This window comes from Fulvia fulva, chromosome 8 (genome assembly GCF_020509005.1).
Source record: "Fulvia fulva chromosome 8, complete sequence".
Lineage (NCBI taxonomy): Eukaryota > Fungi > Ascomycota > Dothideomycetes > Mycosphaerellales > Mycosphaerellaceae > Fulvia > Fulvia fulva.
The window spans coordinates 1,553,140-1,574,272 of record NC_063019.1 but is presented as its reverse complement, the minus strand read 5'-3'; the positions used below and the strand labels follow the sequence as shown (position 1 = coordinate 1,574,272).

At 54.5% G+C, this 21,133-nt stretch overlaps 9 protein-coding genes across 9 annotated transcripts; 5 read left to right on the top strand and 4 right to left on the bottom strand.

Moving 5' to 3' along the window:
- Positions 1–268: 268 nt before the first annotated feature.
- On the top strand, positions 269–1,845 carry CLAFUR5_11099 (uncharacterized protein; the record flags this gene model as incomplete). Its single annotated transcript, XM_047910247.1, has 2 exons — positions 269–1,364; positions 1,421–1,845. 2 exons carry the CDS (start codon positions 269–271, stop codon positions 1,843–1,845), a joined length of 1,521 nt encoding a protein of 506 aa, XP_047765536.1.
- A 513-nt stretch (positions 1,846–2,358) lies between these two features.
- CLAFUR5_11098 (uncharacterized protein) lies at positions 2,359–3,315 on the top strand (the record flags this gene model as incomplete). Its single annotated transcript, XM_047910246.1, has 1 exon — positions 2,359–3,315. The coding sequence occupies one exon, from the start codon at positions 2,359–2,361 to the stop codon at positions 3,313–3,315; it is 957 nt and encodes a 318-aa protein (XP_047765537.1).
- A 216-nt stretch (positions 3,316–3,531) lies between these two features.
- On the bottom strand, positions 3,532–5,160 carry CLAFUR5_11097 (Proline-specific permease; the record flags this gene model as incomplete). The annotated part of the gene is given in 5 exon segments (XM_047910245.1): positions 3,532–3,803; positions 3,853–4,188; positions 4,242–4,488; positions 4,506–4,948; positions 5,037–5,160. The coding sequence occupies 5 exon segments, from the start codon at positions 5,158–5,160 to the stop codon at positions 3,532–3,534; spliced, it is 1,422 nt and encodes a 473-aa protein (XP_047765542.1).
- A 322-nt stretch (positions 5,161–5,482) lies between these two features.
- On the top strand, positions 5,483–5,886 carry CLAFUR5_11096 (uncharacterized protein; the record flags this gene model as incomplete). Its single annotated transcript, XM_047910244.1, has 2 exons — positions 5,483–5,639; positions 5,702–5,886. The coding sequence occupies 2 exons, from the start codon at positions 5,483–5,485 to the stop codon at positions 5,884–5,886; spliced, it is 342 nt and encodes a 113-aa protein (XP_047765543.1).
- Positions 5,887–5,951: 65 nt separating this feature from the next.
- On the bottom strand, positions 5,952–8,126 carry CLAFUR5_11095 (FAD-dependent monooxygenase atnJ; the record flags this gene model as incomplete). The annotated part of the gene is made up of 2 exons (XM_047910243.1): positions 5,952–7,129; positions 7,286–8,126. 2 exons carry the CDS (start codon positions 8,124–8,126, stop codon positions 5,952–5,954), a joined length of 2,019 nt encoding a protein of 672 aa, XP_047765544.1.
- Positions 8,127–9,321: 1,195 nt separating this feature from the next.
- On the top strand, positions 9,322–11,505 carry CLAFUR5_11094 (uncharacterized protein; the record flags this gene model as incomplete). The annotated part of the gene is made up of 1 exon (XM_047910242.1): positions 9,322–11,505. One exon carries the CDS (start codon positions 9,322–9,324, stop codon positions 11,503–11,505), a length of 2,184 nt encoding a protein of 727 aa, XP_047765545.1.
- A 262-nt stretch (positions 11,506–11,767) lies between these two features.
- On the top strand, positions 11,768–14,901 carry CLAFUR5_11093 (Transcription factor PfmaH; the record flags this gene model as incomplete). Its single annotated transcript, XM_047910241.1, has 6 exons — positions 11,768–11,909; positions 11,998–12,052; positions 12,263–12,374; positions 12,405–13,126; positions 13,178–13,920; positions 13,958–14,901. 6 exons carry the CDS (start codon positions 11,768–11,770, stop codon positions 14,899–14,901), a joined length of 2,718 nt encoding a protein of 905 aa, XP_047765538.1.
- Positions 14,902–15,299: 398 nt separating this feature from the next.
- CLAFUR5_11092 (MFS transporter cpaT) lies at positions 15,300–15,635 on the bottom strand (the record flags this gene model as incomplete). Its single annotated transcript, XM_047910240.1, has 1 exon — positions 15,300–15,635. The coding sequence occupies one exon, from the start codon at positions 15,633–15,635 to the stop codon at positions 15,300–15,302; it is 336 nt and encodes a 111-aa protein (XP_047765539.1).
- Positions 15,636–15,851: 216 nt separating this feature from the next.
- On the bottom strand, positions 15,852–16,409 carry CLAFUR5_11091 (uncharacterized protein; the record flags this gene model as incomplete). Its single annotated transcript, XM_047910239.1, has 1 exon — positions 15,852–16,409. The coding sequence occupies one exon, from the start codon at positions 16,407–16,409 to the stop codon at positions 15,852–15,854; it is 558 nt and encodes a 185-aa protein (XP_047765540.1).
- Positions 16,410–21,133: the final 4,724 nt, after the last annotated feature.

Sequence of the window (21,133 nt, the reverse complement as noted above, 5' to 3'; positions counted from 1 at the left end):
CCTCAGGGTGTCGCAGCTCTCTGCGATACCGTAACGAAGACTCAGTCGTATAATTGGCGGACAACAGAACAATGCATGATTTGGAGCGCCTGGGCGTACGACTGCGCGCTGGGCTCGCAATTGTCTTCATTGTTAGACGCGACCTGCCGCCTGCTTCACATTGTTTCTCGCTTTGAATGCTGGCCAACACTACATTGACGGTCTTGCGGGTTGCTGAAACTCAGCCGCCTGTACTAGCAGACGACGACGATTTCCGACAGTCGGCAGGATGGCGCAGGTTACGATTTACTATTTAGCAACATGGACATACAATGGCGTTGCTCAAGGTCGAGTAGCCTCCAACGCGGTGACAAGAGGTCTTGCAACAGGAGGCCAGTTCGCCGATATTAATACTGAGGATGGCGATCTCGTACTCACGGCCGAAGACGCAAACGCGAGTCCAACAACATTCCGGACTGCTGTCCCGTTGTTTGTGACCAACGCTACGGACAGCACTACCTCGGTCGGCGTCGTCACTGAGTGCACTGAGTTCACAATCAATGCGCGCGAAAATGAGGCTGCTCCGTCCAGCTGCGACGCGAGATCCGAGGCCAGTATAGTATCTTCAGCGAGCACGACCTTAACATCAACAGACGCGACCAGTAGCGCGCTTTCATCGAACGGCGCTTCGGCGGAGACAACTACGATCAGCAACGTTCCAACCAATTCCAACGCCACCAGTCCAACCACGGCTTCACGAAGTCCAAGTCCAACTACGACTCAGACCTCAGGCATCACAAACGCAGAAGCAGCTGGTGTCGGCATCGGATCTGCTGTACTTGGGGCGTTACTTGCCGCTGCGATCGTGTTCTGCCTGATGCGTAGGAGGCGTAAACATACCGCGCCGAGAGGAACACCCTCGAATACTGCGCGAGGTGTACCATCTGCCGCACCAACAGATGGCTCAAGTCTGGGCAAATACGACAACAAAGGAGATGCCGTGAGTGCATTATCCCCCTGCGCTGCAGATATGGATCTCCCGCCGCCCGAGGAAGACCGCGCTATCGCAGGGAGCATATCGAGGCTTGAGACAATGATCAAAAACCATGCCCAGAGTTTCTATGCTGGAAGTCAAGATTTCGGCGTGCCGCTCGCAGGCGATCCCCTCAGCAACCATCTGCAACAGCTACTTGGCAATCGTGCGCCCATCAAAGCAGAAGCTATGATGACCCTACTGGCGAAGTCAAGATCCAGAGTTGGCGCAGTCCGCTTCCTGCTGGCTTGGACGATTTTGGAGAGTGTTGATGTTCACGCACTGCCTGAGCACTCACTTCTACCACCTGAGCTGATCGGTTTCGTGCGAACTTCACAGTCAATCGTCAAAGGTCAGTACCAATAGCCTGTTGTTCGGGTTGATGAGCCGCTGCTGATATGGCAGTAGATCAACCTGCGTTATATTCCAGATGGCGCTTCTACTCAGGGCTATTACTTCGCCATTTTTACGGGTCGAAAACACTGCCTGCAGCTGACGTGCGGCAGCAAATTATCAGCAAGACCGTAGCCCGACTTGATCTCGTCCTGAGATCCTTCGCTACCATGCGGACTACCTCAAATGCAGAGCAGACCAGGGAACAGAACATGGAAGAGATCGTCAGACTTGGAGCTCAAAGCGGCTATACACTGTTCATCCAGCCTACGACTTGGAAGCTCGAATGGACGGATCGTCGCGTGCACAGCGACAATGAGTTGGTCGTTTTCCCTGCCCTGTTCAAGATCGGCGATGAACAAGGCCGCATGTACACGCCAGATATGTACCATGCATTCGGACACAGCCAGACAATGGATGTTGGAAGGGTGCTGAGGTAAGACATGCAGCTGTCCTGCATAAGCGAGCGTAACCCAGCTGCATCACTCCCATGGTTATTGCGTACGAGATTGGGTAGGCACCCTCTATGATAGCACAGCCAGGGTAGATGCAACACCCGCTGCCTCCAAATCTCACGCACAGCATTGCATGTGCTGTCAATGCGCCAATCATAATTGGCACCTTAATCCCGCGCTGCCGTGTAACGTTCAGCTGAAAGATCGCGACCGGAATGGGACAGCTCGCGTACAAAACATCATTAGCTGAGCGCCCGCGCCTGGTCACATATCGGCCCCAGTCGAGACGGCAAACAATTGGGGCCAGGTTTCAGGCTGGACCAGAATAGCCGCGCGCTGACGCGACGCTCTGGAGCTCGCACTCTCGACCCAAAATGACATTTCGCGCTGCCCGTTCCACTGATGGAAGGTACAGCAAGCAACGTAATCAAGTCGGGCAGCAAAGTCGGGATTTCAGCATACAGTCTCGCCAGCAACACTTTGTCGTCGTGTGCAAGCATGGCCGACCTTATTGGAAATGTGGCATCGTCCATCACTACCACTTTCAAGCTCGCAGAGTTCATTCTCAATGTCCAAGCTGCGTCGGAAGAAGCACACGTCTTCGGACAGCTGATTCAACGCGTACGCACCGACAGGGCAGAAGCATTGCGAGAGCGCAAGGAGAGGTATGAGACCCTCTGCCATCAGGAGGCGAAGCAAAAGTGGGTGAACAAGATCATCGCAGACACTGATCAGGCCTTGGGCACAATCGGCAAAATCGTCGAGAACGCCAGACTCGACGGACTCAAAGGTCGACCTATCACTTTACAGCATCGATTCGAGTGGGTACTGAAGAAGAAGACGGACTTTCTGACCAAGCAGCATCTGCTTAATACTTGTCATCAGAGTCTGCTTGCGGCTATACTGTACATGCAGACTTTGCCCATCAAACCGAGCACATCATCGTTGTTCTCGCCGACAGCCCCTCCTGCGTATGTCGAAGAACTGGGAGACGAGACTGAGTCGATGCTCCAGTCTCAATCAGCGAGACGGCCGAAGAAGTCCGAGGAGTATGTGCTGCCAGACACATTGTCCTTCACCGCTGGCGACGATTTCGACCCGGGTCTTGATCTAGACAACTACACGGTTGCTGGCCCAGCAGAGTCGGTGGCCCAGAAGGGGGCAGTTCAAGAACACCCATGGGATCAAGCTCCTCAGAGCGAAGTCAGAGGGGCAGCCGCGGATGCCATCAGAGAGCTCGGTGGCGATAGTCAAACAATGGCCGCGATAGCAGAGTCTCTACAGCGAGCCACATCAGATGCTCGTCGACGCAGGCGTGAGGCTATTTTTGTTGACGATCCGACAGACTCGACTGCTGTGTCGGGCGGGACTTCTGCGCTGCCACAGGATGCCGGTCCACGCTCGTCCACGTTGAATCGTAGGCGTCGAATCGAGGCACACTTTGCTGACAGCTGAGCGCTGAGCTGGCACAGGAACCATGATCTTCTCTAAGCTGTTACAAACTACAGAAGCTATCTACGCCACCACGATCCCCCATTGCGCGACGCTGCAGCAGCTTCGGCCATGCGCTTCTCATCTTCCGCTTCTTGCTCGATCAGGAAGATCTCAGACATACATATCCATGTCACTCAGTGGCACGACCTTCGCCCTGAACACGATCCAGGAGACGGTTCAAAGGCAGATGAAGATGCCAATGTCGATATAGTACGTCAAGAAGCTCGACGTACTCCAAGGACCAGGGAAGAAGACGCTATATCCAGAAAACATAATCACTAGGCACAATGCCAACGGCGTGATCCAGGCGGCGTATGGTTGCAGGGGACTCTTGTACGGCAGACGATCGCGGTTGATGCCTTGATATCGAAGACCATAAAAGAACCGGAGGTACGTCACGCATATGACTGCCCAGCCAATCAAGCCTGCTATGGTGGTGATGTTGACAACTATGTTCCATCAGCACGTCTGTTGAGTTCGGGCTGGACTTGGACCTACACCAGCCAAAGACGACGCTACTACTGCTACCAAGCGACAGATATACCAGCGGCATGAAGATCAAGCTCGCGGCTACTGCAAGCCAAGGCGTGCCAAACCTGTTGATCTTGCGGAAGAAGCGCGGAGCCTGTCCTTCCTCGGCCAAGCCGTATAGTGTTCGTGATGCCAGGAAGACGCACGAGATCCCGCAGCTGAAAGCGCTTGTACATACTACTGCGTTGATGATGCTTGGCAGCACCTTGATCCCGGCTCGCTGGAATGCTATAACGAAGGGGCTTTGTTCTGCAGCGCCTGTTGATATGCCAAGGTTTGGGTCGTTATATGGCACGAGGAGACCTAGAAGCAGAGTCAGCACGATTCGCGAGAATTGGAAGTAGCGCATAAACTACCGACTACGAATATGGACAGTACATAGAAGACACGGATGTGCCAGAAGGTCATGCGAACAGCATTCGGAATGATCTTGCGCGGATTCTGGGTCTCGGCTCCTGCCAATGCAATGACCTGAACATTAGCATGAGAACATGCTGCCGAGATCAGCGTTGACCAAAACCCTAAGAAACGACCGGTATCGCCAGGAATGAGATAGCTGTTGAACGGCCCAGGCTCCTTCCAGTACCTGAAGCCAATACGATTCTGCCCCGGCGAATCACCAGATCCACCATAATACCAGCGAGAATAAGCCCAACAATAAGCAAAATCTTGAGCGCCGCGAAGAAAACCTCACTCTCGCCATAGGCTTTCACAGGGCTGAAGCTGAGCGCCATAATCACCACGATGAAGACAGAGTACCACACAGCCTGGTTAATGGAGGCATCCCAGGAATTGATGACGGTCGCTGCTGCTGCGAGCTCCGCTGGCGCGGTGATTGCCATCGTATACCAGAAGTTCCAACCTGTGGCGCATCCAAGAGCTGGCTGGACGAACTTTGTAGCGTGCCGGACGAAGCCTCCCGTCACGGGCATGAAGGCGCTAATTTCGCCGGTCATTAAGGCTACGCCCCAGGTGATTAGGCCCATGGCGATGTAGCCGAGGAGCGCGGAGATGGGATCTGCTGTTGCGATGGCTTGGCCGGATGCTAGAAAGAGACCTGTGTCTGGGGGTTTGTCAGCTGCGGGCTCAGAGTGTGTGTTGAATGGTACTTACGATCATGCCCGCGATGGCAATCATGTTGATGTGTCGACGTTGGAGGTCTCGTTTGACTTCTGTCTGCATAGCATGCCTGTTACAGGACTCGACATCGCCGCGTTGAACATCTGAAGGCGTCGTGGCGATGTCAATGGTCGGAGCCTTGATTTCAGTAGCCATCCTGTCGTTCGAATGCTGTCTCACGACGGCGTCTCGCAATTCATTGGCAAAGACTAGGTGTAACTCATTGTCGCCATGAAGATACACTATCTCTTTCGCATAGCACACCTGCACAGCTCATCCAGCTCAATCGGCAGAACCTCCATGCAGCCTGCTGAATTTAGCGCACTTTCGGTTTGGTCTTGGCCGAAGCTTTGGCCGCGATAGGCCTACCGCTGCAGGTACAACCTCCAAGTTCGCATCACGGCTAGCTGGACCACGTCGCCGAGGGAGACTTTGAAATCGACGACCAAAAAGGCCTTCCACACAAACTCAACGAATCATGGCCGACTCTTTCGAGCTCTACGATCTGCAAGTCGAGATGATATGCCCTCCAGGCGAGAAGATATACTGTGGCGCCAAGGATGGCGATTATTTCGTGCTTCGTGGTGAGATGCTGTATCTTCCTGAGGGACAGGGGTTTAGTATATACAGCTTGTGTGAGTTCAGACTAGACAACAACGGTCTACCGACCGTGGCGGATCGTGGCTGATCTGCTTAGCTGCTGTACTGCCACTCCTCGCCGCAAAGCAACGACAAACGCACGCGAACGACTGGATGTCGACGGATGCCATTGTGGCTTGTCCGGATCCTAATTGCAAGTCGCAGCTCAAGATTATGAGAATTGGGAGGAGGGAATTTAGTCATGCAGAGACGACAGCTGTGCCGCTGCAGGGTGAGTCGTAGAGCTGAGGGTGGCTGCCAAGATGCATATGAGCCTAGAATGGCTTCTGATTGTCCAATGTACACGCTCAGCAAGGCTTCGCACTGCTTACATCGCTCACGCCCGTTCCTTCTGCGACCTTCGCACCCACAATTTCGTACACGGGCAACTCCGCCAACCTCTCAATGACGTGGTGTAAAGTCGGCAGCTCGTCCCAACTCATCCCATCAATGGAGAATTTCGCATCCTTCGCGATCAAGGTTCTCGTGACTTTCGCCTGCGGGACAGCGTCCGAAAATTTATCAAAAACGGCATAATCCGCCTCTGCCTCTCCCTTCATCTCCTTCCCCACAGCAGGGATATATCGATGCACGAGAATCCCTTCGTCGTTGGAGCCAGTCATCGAGGTCGGAGTGGCGGTCGTAGCTTCGGTAAGACCCGTGAGGGAGAGAGTCCCCCAGTTGACTCCTTGCCACCCCGTCCGGATATGGTACGATCCCGATCTCCGCGCGATATCGATCGAGGAGTATAGCTTCGGCATTCCTAACTCCTCCCTCCCACTCACGATCGGATCTACAAGGTTCTCAAACAGGATAGGCATGTACGCGCCTTTGTACGTTTCCCCACTACTCGGTGACGTGTACTCAACGCCGTGAATGTAAAGCCCGATGTGGTTGTATCCACCACCGCCCAGCCAGGCCATATTGTTGAGCGTCGTGCAGGAGAAGGAGGCGTAGGCGACGGTCCCAGGTGCGGAGAATTTATACCCTTCTCGACCGGGTGGCAAGAGAGTTCGAAGCAAGGTGGCGGAAGTCTTGAACTGGATTGAAGCTGTGGTGAAAGTCGAGTACGCGCCGCTTCGCGGATTACCGTAGTGATCTTGACGGGGACCAGGCATGGGGCCGAAGGCGAGGGGCATGCGGGAGTATTTCTTCTCGACGAGAGACCATTGATACTCGCGGAACTTCTGGGCGGAATGGTCGAATTCGTCGTGGCCGAAGTTGTAGTTGGTGAATCCGAACATGTCCAGTTCTTTCTTCTTCTGGAGATTGTCGCCGCCGATGATGCGGGAGATGGTCTGGATTTTGGTGGCGCGTTCGTGACGGATTGTATCGTAAAGGGAAAGGCGGGCGGGTACTTGGGAGGGAGTGGTGCCGAGGGGAAGAACAACTGCTATGGATGCGGCGTCTTCGATTGCGGCGCCGGCGCCTTGACCTTGGTGAGGGAGGAAGGGGTGGGCTGCGTCACCGATTAGGGCGAGGCGACCTTTGTTTCAGACTGGGATTTCGTCCATGTCGAGCAGGACCCAGGCTTTGATGGTTGATGGCTCGGCTTTCGCGAGCATTGCTTGGAGGGACTTGTCGCAGGTTGAGTGGACTTTGAGCAGTGTCTGCAAGCTGGCGTCTTGGTTCCAGTCTGCGCTCGCGTCTGATTCGGAGGATGGGTGGATACACACGAAGTTGAGGATAGTGTTGTTCGAGGTTGGATACATCACGATGCGGCGATCGTCTTCATACCAGATCTTGAGCTCACCGTCTTCGTCGACTAAGTGAGACGTGATTGGGTCGTTCTTGATCGTCTCTTTCGGTATCAGAAATCGAAAAGCACTTTTGCCAGACCCAAAAGGCTTGGTATCAGGGTCAATGCTGTTTCGTGCGATGGAATGAACGCCATCAGCACCAATCACCACGCCTCCCGTTGCTGTCCCTCCATGCTCAAACGTGATCACGCCATTGACCTCGTCAACATTCTGCACTCTGCTGCGAGTGTGTAGTTCGCATGGCCTGCCTTCACCAGCCTCTGAGATGGCCATTCGCTTCAGAGCGTCATGAAGGTGTATACGATGAGCCAGGAGCCAAGCATGCTGCCAGATCTTGTTCATCTTCCTCATGTCCATGCCTCGGATCACGTTGCCTTGGCCGTCACTTTCTTTCATCATGCACATTGGATTTGATCCGAAGTCTTGGGCGATTATTCCCAATCGACGCATTATGCCATTTGTGTTGGGTGGCAAATGTATCGCTGCGCCGGTCTCTGACGCGAAACCTGATGACTCGAAGATCTTGACGATGTGACCAGCTTGTCGGAGTGCGATGCCTGCGGTCAGGCCGCCTATTCCAGCACCCACAATCAAGATTGTCAGTGGCTGTTCTTTGCCCAGTCCCTGTAGGCCAGTTGTAACGCCATTGTCGTGTGGTCCGAGAGAGCCATTGCTGGGGTTTGTACCATTCGCACCCGAATCTGCAGCATGAGTATTCTTCATGCTGACAAGGCCGCAGCGGAGAGAGACCAAGTGTGTGATGGGTAAGAGATCAGGAATAGGTGGAATTACCTACAAGAGGGTAACGGCAAGAACATGTATATCAAGATAGACTCGCCAGCGCGGCCCACCAGTCCATAAGACTATGGCGCTACCTAGAGTATTCTTCTCCACTTACAAGACTCGACCCGGGGCCCGAAGGCGCTTCTGTATCCCGGAGAAAGTGGAGGCCCTCCGAGGTGGACAGTGGTGCACAACAATGCTCGACAAAGTGCAGTAGACGACAGCCGCATAGGGCAGCCGAGATGTGTTCGGCAAGTCGGCTCAATCGTCATGGTGGTAGCTCACGGGACCGCAAAAGTCTTCGGATGGCCGCCACCGGATGTTAGATCAGCAGAGGACAGATGGCAATGGGCTCCTTCGCGATCCAGACACACATCGTGTAGAGTCGCAAGTTGTAAAGAACGTTCATCGACGTGTTGACTCGCCAGGCGGAAGGCGCGCCTGATGAGGTCGTGTCACCACACACACCAATGCTGTCCATTCGAATGTGCCGTGGGAACAGCGACCTCGTTCAGATCGTCTGAGCATACGACTTTCCCTAGACCAGGAAGTAGCGATGGCGAACAGGTTGTATCCTCCGTCAACGAAGCGCAGACCGAGACGGAAATCCTCAGGCAGGCTGAACAACGAAGGGGAAGTCGGTGTTGCAAAGCTTGTAGACGCAGCTCCTCGGCAGTGTGAAGGGTACGTTATGCTAGCAATGCGTGGCCTACAATGCGGGAGCGGGAGTGCAGTCGTGATAGACGTCTGCCGTGGTCTTGGACACAACTCGGCCGTTGTGTTCGTGGTGGCTGTCGTGTCGCAGCTCTGCGCCCTCGCCCTCGATGAGTAGCTGGAGGCATGATAGAGCAGCTCAATGCACTGCAGCATGTGTACGCCAGATCAGTGCAGCCTCGTCGATGGCGATGCTTCATCAGGTCGGGAGATTGTTGTTGGTGGTGTGTTGTGGGAGATGAAAGTCTCAACGTGGCAGTGGGCCAGTGGCACGCGGGACCGTGGACGCGAACGCTGATGCATGGGGATATGAGCAACATGAAACACTGCAGTATCGTCCATGCGGGTGACATAAGGCTATGCTGCATTAACGCCAATGGTCGGAGGCATCCTCCATCAAGTTGCACGCCCTCGCCCGCCAATGTCCTTGGAGCGCGGCATACCAGCCCGCGCCCGTCTGCTCACCAAAGATGAAGAGCTGGGAAAGCGCGATGACGACTTCACACCTGCCCGATCACGTTCCGCCTGCATATCGACCATATTGCCCTGGAGATGGAGAAAGAGGCGGCTGTTTGCGGGCATTGCGCTGATCGCAGTGATATACCTCTTCATACAGAACCTCCCTACCGATCTTGCTGAGATCAACCGGCAAGCTGGCCTGCAGTCCGGGAGATATACTCCAGATGGTACCCGCGACACACGATACACGGCGGCATACGATCCCTACAAGTCGGTGGCCCACGAGGAGCCTAGTGGACCTCCTCCGCGCGATAAGTCGATCGAGGATGCTTCCGATAAGCACTACTACAATGGCATCGTCAGGTACTACAAGCTGGCCGTGAGCTTGCACAAGATCTCGAGGACGATGGGCTCCTTGGCGCAGAATCGCAACATCCTGTTCGCCGCATCCTCGACGAAGAGCTTGGCTAATTTGGTACCAATGGCGTGTGAGATGGCAAGGGCCGATCGGAGCCATGCCCACGTTGCACTGTTTGGCAGAAGTACGATACCAATGGACGATATACTGTCAATCAACGGCATCGATGAGGAGGACTGCCCGGTGTATTGGCATGATGCGCGCAGTGACTACGCCGAGTACAGCAGTGATGCTCGCGTAGAAGCTTCAGTCAAGGGTGCCATGAAGCACATCCAGGACTTCATGCACCCACAGGCCATCATTGTCGATTCTGCTCGCCAAGAGGATGCGTACTTTTCTAGAGCCATCAAGACTGCGGCGAAGAATATTGGCAAAGCGTTGATCGAGATACCCTCTGGCCGCTACGAACAGTTCATGTGGCTGACCAGATTGGATGCTGCCAGCTTGAGCGCGTGGCACATACCCAGTATCGAGATTCTGATTCATGCCCCCAACGACAGGTCTGGTCGTCTGATCCGCCTCTTGCAGAGCTTGTACAACGCCGACTACAACGGCCTTCACATTCCGAGGTTGACAATCGAGCTCCCTTCCAAGGTCGAGCATTTCTTGGGCAACTATCTGGCTGGCTTTAACTGGCCACCTGGAAGGACATTCGAAGAGTCAAGCCAACTTACACTGCGCCATCGCATTCCATCTTCACGTACTAGCTCAGAGCAGGCCTCTATTCGGTTCGTGGAGTCTTTCTATCCTAGCAATGGTCAGCAATCGCATGTTCTGGTGTTGTCTCCGCAGGCAGAGGTCAGTCCATTGTATCTTCAGTACCTACACTATCTCATCCTGGAATATCACCACACAGCATGGGGCTCACCTGGCTCCGAGGATCTGCTCGGCTTCTCGCTTGACGTACCTTCCTTGTTCCTCGATGGCAAGCCAGGCTTCGTCCCACCGACGATCGCGAACATGACCTATAGCAAGTACGATGATACTGTCGACTCTGACGCTCCGTCTCCATTCCTCTACCAAGCCGCGTCGTCCACTGCGAGCTTGATAATCGGCGACAAGTGGCTTGAATTTCACGACTTTCTGGCCAAACGCACCCCAGCATCCCACAGCCAGAAGACCGGCAAAAAGACGAGGAAGCTGGCATCTGAGGCCGAACCCGCGTGGATTGAGTACCTACTTGAGTTGATGAGGGCACGAGGCTGGACAATGCTGCATCCCGCCGCCAGCTTTGTCACGATCCACAACGAGTTGGCCCAAGTCCCAGAAGAGTATGCACGACCTCCAGCAGACGACAAGGAAGCGACAGAGGCTTTCAAGAAGTCTGAGCTTCCGGAGGAGGAGCCATACGTCCTGAATGCCGAGCCCCCTGTCCCTGCGGAGCACGTAGAGGCTGATCCTACGAGACATCTCCAGCCTCTGCATCAGATGCTCCCGTTTAACGGCGAGCTTCAAGACGTGACGCAACTGCCTTGCGTAGGCCATGGCGGTGAGCTTATCACATTCGAAGAGCTTGCAGAACGCACGCAAAAGTACAAGCCGGAGTTTCGTGCTTCTATTGGGGGCTGCAAGGCTGCTGAAGCCAGTCGCCAACGTGTCGCGCCGATGAAGAGGACGGACGACCTCTTTTGTTTACCCGGTCTCGATGTGCGATATCTTGATGATGAAGAGGATGTGGCCGCTCACGTCGCGGAAGCGATCGCTGACATGACGGATACCGATGAATAAGTGGAGTTGCGCACCGTCGATGCTGTGGATATTGTGGACTGGGCCAAGAAGAGCCTCGGGTTAAAGCGCCTTCGTCAGCATTATTGCGCTACCCGCTACCCCACAAAACATCGAGTCCGCCCACACATACCTCGTACATGTAACTTCGTGGTCCACCTCTGCCGTGCCTGCCGTGCCTGCCGTGCCTGCCGTGCCGTACAACCAGAGTCACTGTACCAGAGCACTCGCGCACGTTGCAGCGGCTGCCAACGACAGTAACTCAATGGCCAGCCTCCTCGATGGCAATGGCAGTGATCCTCCTGCGACGCCCTCAGCAGCGGGAAACGGCGCGAATCCTTTCGTCTGTAATGTTTGCCAGAAGACGTATGGTCGCATCGACCACCTGGCGCGACATTTCCGGAGCCGTGAGTCGAGCTTGAACATAGCTGCTGCATAGTTGATGTTTGTTTGTTTGTTTGAGTGAGTGATGACTGATATTTTGGTGTGGTGCAGATACCACTGAGAAGCCGTTCAAGTGCCTGGAATGTGGCAAGACATTCGCGAGAGCGTAAGGACATCTCTTGACTGTGACAACACGAGATCTCGTGTGCACCACCGTCTGCAGTGCTCCGGCTCGTTCGGTCGTATGCGGCATTCGGCATGCTTCCTGACCACGAGAGGCGATTGCAACAGTAGCAGTGTCTCCTCGACATGCTCCTCGCCATCGTCTACACCTTCGTTGCGCCATGAGATTAGCGGAGGCTGTAGCTAACGCGAGGTGCGGGGACCTTCTGAAGCGGCATGCGACTCTTCATACAAGCACCGAGACCTCAGGCAAGAAGCGGAAGATTCGAGCGTCACAAGCTTGCACGCAGTGTGCCACTATCAAAGTGAAGTGCGACCAAGAGAAGCCTTGCAAGCGATGCAAGACCAAAGGCCTCGAGTGTCGCGTGGACTCTGGCTCGGGACATGCGGTCGCTCAAGCCGAAGATCACGTCTCTCCCACGGGGTCCTATGGAGCGCACTCAGATTCTCGCTCGTACCTGGCCGATAGCAGACAGAGTGCAGGCTACGTACCGACGCCGCCTAGATCTCACGGCGTGACACCCATGCAGCAACCATCAGTGCCAAGCGTTGGCCAACCCGAGCAGATGCTGGAGGACCCTTCACTGACAGATTTCTTGCACAATGTGCTTCACCCTGGACAGTCTGCACACACGCCGAACCATCCTCATCCTCGGACGGAGACGACATGGAACGGGAATTCCGTGCCCCGCGATCTGATGGACTTCAGTCAGGACCTGAGCATGGACTTCAACGATCTGGATACCGTGCTTGCTGGGAGCTGGGACGGCTGGCTGGACCCGGCGCTCATGCCGTCAAACATGGACAAGCCCACCACCACTTCAGATATGAGCACACCTTCTATCGATGATAGTATAAACCTCGGATCACAAGCGTACAGTCGATCGGCCTGGAAGTGGGTACCGAACAAGGAACGGGGCGACAACGATAATGCTTTGACTTCTGTTCTTGTGGACGGCCACCGGAATCGAACAGCGCCACGCCCTCAACAACCAGCTCTTACACAGCCTCTGCATCGTTCAGATAGGGACAGGATAGTGGCGCTGCTACTCTCAGGGTGAGAGAAAGTCAACTTCCAACGCATTGTGTCACTATTTCCTGGCACCAGAGTTTTGGACATCTTCCTAGACGACTCGCTCTTGACGATGGAGCACAGCATCGACAGTTGGATCCATGTTCCAACTTTCCAGCCCGCACACGTCATACCGGAGCTACTCACCCTGGTGATCGCCCAAGGTGCTGTGCTTAGCACGTCGAGTCACGCCCAGAAGTTCGGATACGCCCTTCAAGAGAAGGGACGCCTGTCCTTGCCTGACATGTTTGAGCGGGATCACAGCATGACGCGCAGTCTCCAAGCACTCCAAGCCTATGCAACCTGTCTCCACGTAGGCACATGGAGCGGCAACAAGCGCACTATGGAACTAGCAGAGTGTGCCGCGATGCCTCCTGTAACCATGATTCGCCGTTCTGGCGGCTTTCGTAGATCTCGAGGGACTGCGTCGGGCCCTTCTCGAGAAGATACTGGTGCAGCCCTGCAGCAGAAGTGGCGCAATTGGATCGAAGCCGAGTCTTTCAAACGTCTGGCATATCACGTCTTTCTGTACAGCGTGCAGGTTTCGAGTGGCTTCCAGACACCACCGCTATCATCATACGCCGAAATCAGGCTGGAGCTTCCAGCACCTCAAGCACTCTGGCGGGCGCGGACGGCGGAGGAATGGCGCGATCAGTACTTCGCTCATGGTCTGGGAGCACCACTACCGACTTTTGTCTCAAGAATGTCCGGTCCGCAAACTATGGGCAGCGCGCGTGGCAAGATCGACCTCGAGCTCTCGCTTTACCTCGTCCTAATGAGTCACTGGTGCCTGGCGTGGGAGTACACTCAGCTCAGCTCCGCCAACAAAGGCGCAGACTTCAGGGCAGATGCAATGGGCTGGCACAATGTTGGCATCTTCCAAGCGTGAGGAGCTACGGCGTCTACTAGACTCGTTCTACGTCGTGATCGAGCAGTGGAACGTCTTCGTGCCAAAGGAAGTCCACATGTTCTCGCAGCTTTTACGCATGAACTTATGCGTTGCGTTCGAAGATCTGCAATTGCTCGCAGGCAAGGAAGGCGAGGATGAGGCGCGGAGAGTGTATCCTTCGCTAAAGCAGTGGTATCGATCTCCGGAGTGTCGAGAGGCGATGTGGCATGCGGGTCAGGTGGTGCGAGCTGCACGTCGGCCCGCTGGACGAAGCCCAAACGCAGCTCACTCGCCTACGCCAGACGTACCTTGGCTGCGCGACTTCAACGCTGTGGCGCCGTATCACGCCGAGCTAGCACTCTGGGCATATGGCCTACTATCCAGAGCGATCTACCTCGAGCAAAACTACAGCAGCGTGCAACACGGACATCCCACACACCACACGCCTGTTCTCGACTACGACGGTGCACCAGTTCGAATCGATGGCGACGACGAAGAGCTCTCTGCGATTGAACGACACCGTTTCATCGCAATGAATAAAGGTCGAGCTGTGATTTCGGCTATCCCGCCATGGTCGGAGGAGGCCAAAGCGAGAGTTCCTGGTCATGGGCAGAGTGCTTCGTCCATCATTGGCGTTGTGGCTGCGCGTGGGCCTGCTCAGGAGCCTGCGCATGGGAGACCGGATACTGTGCCGTTGGATGATCCAAAGATCGTTATGGAAGTGGTGATGCATGCGCTTACGCCGTCCAGTCAGCCGCCGATGTCGACTGCGCGGCAGAGTACACCAGTGGCCGGACCACAGAGGCCAGCAATGGTCGAAAACCTCATACAGCTGATGCGTGATCTTGGAGAGGCTGCATCCGCTGTCTGAAAGTCGCCTCGACTGCTTCATTCGCCATTCTCGCGATCAGCGCTCCGTTGCACGGCATTCCGCATAACCGACCACTGCAGACCAGAATGTCTGATCCGCTGGCCGTAAACGAAGAACGGAATCCACAAAACCAACACAGCGGCAGCAATGGCTGCCATGACTCCGAATGCGCTTTGATACCCTGATTTCGCGATCCATGGATTTGTATAGAACGACAGTAAGAAGCCGAAAGAAGCTAGATTCATCCGTTAGCTGCTGTCATGAAATGAAGACACGCGAGTGTCAATACCACTCACACTTGAATGCGAGCTGCGTCACGACCGTCCCCCCAGCGAAAGGCCTGTATGCATCCACCACATACACAAGCGACACATTCGTCGCTTGCGCAATACTGAAATTCAGCAGCCCCAACCCAACCCCACAGTCGGCACGACCCAATGCCAGCTCTGCTCAATCTCTGCCCCGAGCAGAATCAGCGCCAACGGCGCAGTAACTAATCCTATGCTAATCGCGGGAAGTCTGAACTCAGGCTCCCTGATCCCGCTATTCCTTTTGGTGAAGTAATCCGCAACCCGCTCGGAGAAGCGCCCATTAAAGAAGATCCCGAAACCTGAGCCGATCAGGCTGGCAGTGAAGCAGAGGCCCGATTGCCAGGTGGAGAAGGCGTAGAGCTCTGAGAAGGCGGTGGCGAAGTTGGAGGTGATGGCGACGGTGAAGCCGATGGTTACGGACATTACTAATGTGGTGCAGAGGACGGGTGGGAGTAGGAGTAGGAGGAAGGGGCGGCGGAAGAGGGTCCAGAGGGATTCGGTTGTGAGGGTGCCGTGTTAGAGCCTGAGGCTGTGGGCATGGCCGCATAGGAATGTTTCGCGGGTATGGCGTGGGTGTGCGCCGGGTCAGCTTCTTGGGATTTGAAAATTGAATCCGCCGATGGGAGGGGTCGGCGCCGGTTATAGGAGGTCTCGGACAAGGTGAAGAAGACGACGATTGTAAGCTTCCCGATGAAAGCCGTAGCTACCCAGTAAATGTAGCGCCAGCTGTGATGGATCGTCATCAGCCCGGCGACAATAGTCCCAATCGACACCCCCGAAATTCAGGGACGCGGTATACCACGCCATAACAGTCCCACGCTCATGCAGGAAGAGAATCTCAGAAATCGTCAAGGGTGCAAGACACTCCCCACTCCCCGCCGCAAAGCTCATCATGATCCTCGCAACTAGCGCATGAGAATAACTCCTCGCTGCCCCGGCCCAGATCGCTGTAGCTGTGTACATTGCGAAGGAGACGACGTATACCGGTCGCCGACCGTACTTTACGATCAGAGGCATCCAGATCAGGTTGCCGAGCCCCTGCATCAGAGCCGTGGTGGTGAAGAGGTAGGCCGTCCTGGAGAGATTCGCCGTGAAGTCCTCCTCCCCCAAGGCGTCTTCGTCGCCGCCGAAGAAGGAATAGGTGGTTTCTACGATAGCGACGCTAGACCCGGCGCCGAGGAAGTTGCACGTTGTCATGGCGAAACAGAGGAGCGCGGCGATGTAGGTGCGGTAGGGTTTGGGCCTGGATGGTGCAGGTGGAGTCAGTCAGTGGTGGGATGGGGAGGAGTGGTGAGTGACGGGATGAGGTGGTGGGTATGTAGTCTTACCAGTTGAGGGGATCGTTAGGATCATTGCTGGGTTGAGGGACGAGGATGAGGGTTTGCGTTCCTGCGTGCTGAAGCCGGACGCTGCCTTAAGTGTGGAAGTGGAAGTGGTCGTAATCGTTCTTGCCATTTCCATCATGCTCAGGTAGTTCTATCTTCATGGAGATGTTGACCTCTAGGCCTTCCCCCGCAGGCTTATCGTCGTCGGATGTATGGGTCGCCATGATTTCAACCATCATCCAGTACCTGTAGTACGAAGCCCTCCCTCCTCACACGCCAACTCCATATACCAGCATCGTCCAAAAAGTCATTGTGGATGCGGTCCAAAGATCGAAAATATGTCCATCATGATAGATAATCAGGCGGTGTATTGTTAACTGACTTTCCGCGGGGACAAGGCCATGACAGACGGAGTGCGATAACACAGAGACGATCTCATTGTGGAGAGGCTGCAGAAGGGAGGGGTGCGGTGCGGATTCGCTTATTATATATGCAAGAACACGATAACTATAGCGGAATCATCGATCTCTGCGCCAAAACACGACACATTCGAAAGCTCTTATCAAGGCCATTCCAACGATATAAAAAGCAGGCCACTGCCCCTAGGACTGAGGGAGTTCTACCTCATTCAATCTGGACAGCTTGAAGCTCTCTTCACCCTGTTTCTTCAGCTCCAAACGCCGCGGAGGTGCCTAGCTACATTAGGCAACTCCTAGGCAATGGCAGCCCAGGCTACGGTACTAACGGCGCCTACGGCCCTACAGGCGAAGCCCCCCCAGGACAACTGGCAGCAACTTATAGAGGACGCAAAAAGCATGGAAACTAACGATCAGCTCCCTTACCGGTCTCTACAGGTAATGATCACTCAGCTACGCACGGCGCTTGTACTGTCGTATCACCGAGGGCAACAAGAAATGAGGACGACGTCCTAGGCGATTAGCAAGGCCACCCGGAATCAACACCCCCATAGCTAGGCATCGGTCGCGGCATCGATACCAGGCCCCCGCCCAACGCACGATACAGTTACGATCCGCATTGCAGCAAAGGAAGACCAGGCCGAAGTTGCGAAGCTATCGAACAAGGAGCTCGCCCAACGAATTAACCAACTAGGGGTGGTCGTAGTGAACCAACAGTCTAACGGCACTCTACAGATCTATACTAGCTCTGCTACTGCTAGGAGGCACCTAGAGGCACAGCCACAGTGGGCATCTAAGGTTACGGCATTAGCGAAGGTCTCAACGAAACAATTCACGATCCTAGTCCACGACATGCCTAAGGAGTTTGACCCAACCAACCAGGGTCACCTACGCGCTCTCTAAGAGGACAACCCGGTCACTCTTAACTCTCCAATCTAGAAGGCGACTTGGCTCTATAGGAAATGGCCAGAAGGCAAGAAGGCCTCGGCGCTAATAGTATAGCTACAAGACGCGAAAGCGGCGGATCTAGCGATAGAACAAGGCCTGGTCTGGCAATATAGCCTCAAGACAGTAGAAAAGCACTCCTTATCCTTTCGTGTCCTCCAATGCTTCAAATGCTAACAGTATAGACACCAAACCTACACGTGCACAAACAAGCAGGCCTGCTCGAACTGTACAGGAGACCATATGTCTAGGGACTGTACATCGACTACGAGACGGTGCGCGAACTGTCCGGGGCACTACCCATCGTATAGTGCGGAATGCCCACAGCGGAAACTAGCGAAAAACAAGGCAATCACAAACAGAACCGTCGCCCTAAGATTCTACGGCGACCGTGAGGCTAGCCCACACCGGAACTAACTAGCGGCGGTCGGGCACAAGCGCCCTAGGGCCGAGAACGATGTAAAGGATGCGCAGCCTAGGGCGTACGGGAGGCCACGTGCTCTACTAGCTACGGCGAGGGAATCTAACTAGGCCCGGCTCCCCTTTAGTACACAGCCGATAGGCGTAGACCAGGACGCACAGGGTAGTAGGACACAGGACGATACAGAGGAAATGATTGTCGATGCCGATGACTAGCCTCGACACGCTTAGCATCATCCAGTATAACGTCAACTATAGTAAGGATATAGTCTAGAACTATTTCCTACACGAGGCGGACCCGCGCGTCCACTACGTCCTTGCAATCCAGGAGCCATAGATTAACCCGCACCATAAGAGACCAACGACCTACAAGTCACTAGGCTACACGACATGCCTACGAGGCGACGGCAGACCCCGCACGTGCTTCTATATTAGCAAGGACATACTAGAATCCGACTAGGAGGTAGTGTACTACGTAGACGAAGAAGGCGGGGGCGATATTACCTCCCTCTACGTGGGTAGCACCTGGATACACAACCTATACATACAACCGCTAGCCTCGAGGTCTAGCCGCGACCTAGGGGTCTGTAGACACCTAGATAGTGCGCTCAAGAGACAAGGGTGCCACATCGTAGTAGGAGACTTCAATATACACCACCCTTCCTAGGAAAGCCTTATGCAGCCGCACCCTATAGCCGACGAAGTACTCGACTTGATAGCGAGCAACGCAATTGCCCTTAATACCCCGAAGGACCTAGGCACCTAGAAGAGAGGGGGACTCTAAGGCACGATCGACCTCTCCTAGATCTCAGATAGCCACTACCACACGGTAACCTACTATAGGATCGAACATGAACTCGAGGCGTCGTCAGACCACATGCTAGTCAGGACCTCTATTGCGACACAGATACAACGCACACCAGCGAGAACCCCTAAGCCAAACTAGGGAAAGGCCCACTGGGCCAACATCTAGGCGTACCTCGATGACTCTAAGAGGCTAGTCCAGATCGCGCAGCAGCAATACAATAGTAAAGACGAGATAGACGAAGCAGTCCAGGGGTTGACAGACGAAATAAGAAAAGCGACCTCACTTCACGTTCCGCTTGCCTAACCAACGACATGGTCTAAACCATACTGGACGCCGGAGTGCACTGCGGTAGTAAGAGAAGCAAGGAGAGCCCGCCGGGTGTGGACGAGCAGCTATAGCGAGGAGGCCTAGAACGTATATAGGGAGGCATGCTAACAGAAGAAAGCTATAATACGGAGGGAGAAAGCAGTCGGCTAGAGGGCTATAGTAGAAGAAATCGCCGGCAAGCTAGAGAGGATGTGGAAGCTAGCGAAATGGGCCCGACAGGACCCTATATAGGGCCCCTCCTTCTCTATCCTAGCGCTACAATCGCCTAGTAGCCCGGTTAGCGACCCCGAGGCCAAGGCGCGTCTACTAGCTAGCAAGTTCTTCCTACCCCTAGTCGAGGCTGATCTAAGCGACATAAACAGCTCTACTCCCCTAGCCCCTAGCATCGCGGTCTAATAGGAGGTGTCCGAGGGAGAAGTTACCGCTGTGCTAAGGAAGTTGCCGGCGAAGAAAGCCCCGGGGCCGGATGGGATCCCAAACGAGCTACTATAGAAGTGTAGAGATCAACTAGCCCTAGCAGTTGTAGCGATCTTTAACGCCTGCCTACAGACCGGATACCACCCGATAGCTTTTAAACAATCGACGACAGTGGTCCTACGCAAGCCGCAGAAGGAAGACTATACGCAGGTGAAGTCGTACCGCCCAATTGCGCTCCTTAACACTCTTAGGAAGGCGCTTGAGAAGCTAGTTGTAACGAGACTCTCCGAGGCGGCAGAGGAACACTCCCTACTCCCGGACACCTAGATGGGTGCGCGCCCACAGCGATCGACGCTATCCGCGATAGAACTTATCACCTCTTAGGTAAAGGCCATCTAGTATAAGAATAGGGACAAGGTGGCTTCCTTACTTAGCCTAGACATATCAGGAGCCTTCGACTACGTGTCACACCCGCGGCTTCTCTATATCCTAAGGTCGAAAGGACTCCCTAAGTAGCTTGTTAACTTCGTACGGTCCTACCTCCAAAACCGTAGTACGTCGATCCTGGTCGGCTAGTACAGAAGCCCATTTCAAGTAGTCCACACTAGAATCCCGCAAGGCTTAACGCTAGCACCTATTCTGTTCCTCTTCTTTATAGCGACGCTGCTCCTAGCCCTAGAATCCCAGAACACCGCTACGAGCGGCTTCGTAGACGACACAAACATCCTAGCGTAGTCTTCCTCGACTAAGGAGAACTGTAGGCTACTAGAAGAGAAGCACAAGATCTGCGAGGACTAGGCTAGGAGGCACGGGGCTCGGTTTGCCCTAGAAAAGTACAATCTGATACACTTTACGCGCCGGCCACGGTTCCACAATATACAAGCTTCTATCTAGATATAGGGGCACACGACTAACCCGGTAAATCAGCTCAGGATCCTCGGACTATAGGTGGACCCGGCGCTACGGTAGAGGAAGTACGTATAGGCAATATTACGGAAAGCTGAACAGAATATAGCATTATACCAGAGGCTCACTACGTCCACATAGGGGGCGGACTTCCGGTAGTCACGACTTCTATATACGGCTATTGTACGGCCAGTCCTTACCTATAGCAGCTAAGTGTGGTCCTTAGGCGAGAGGGCCTACCTATCGAAGGGACTCGTCGCGCCGCTAGCGAAGATCCAAAACCAATGCCTAAGGAAGGTCACCGGGGCATATAAGTCGACACTAACGAGGATGCTTAAGCACGAGACCGCTATACCG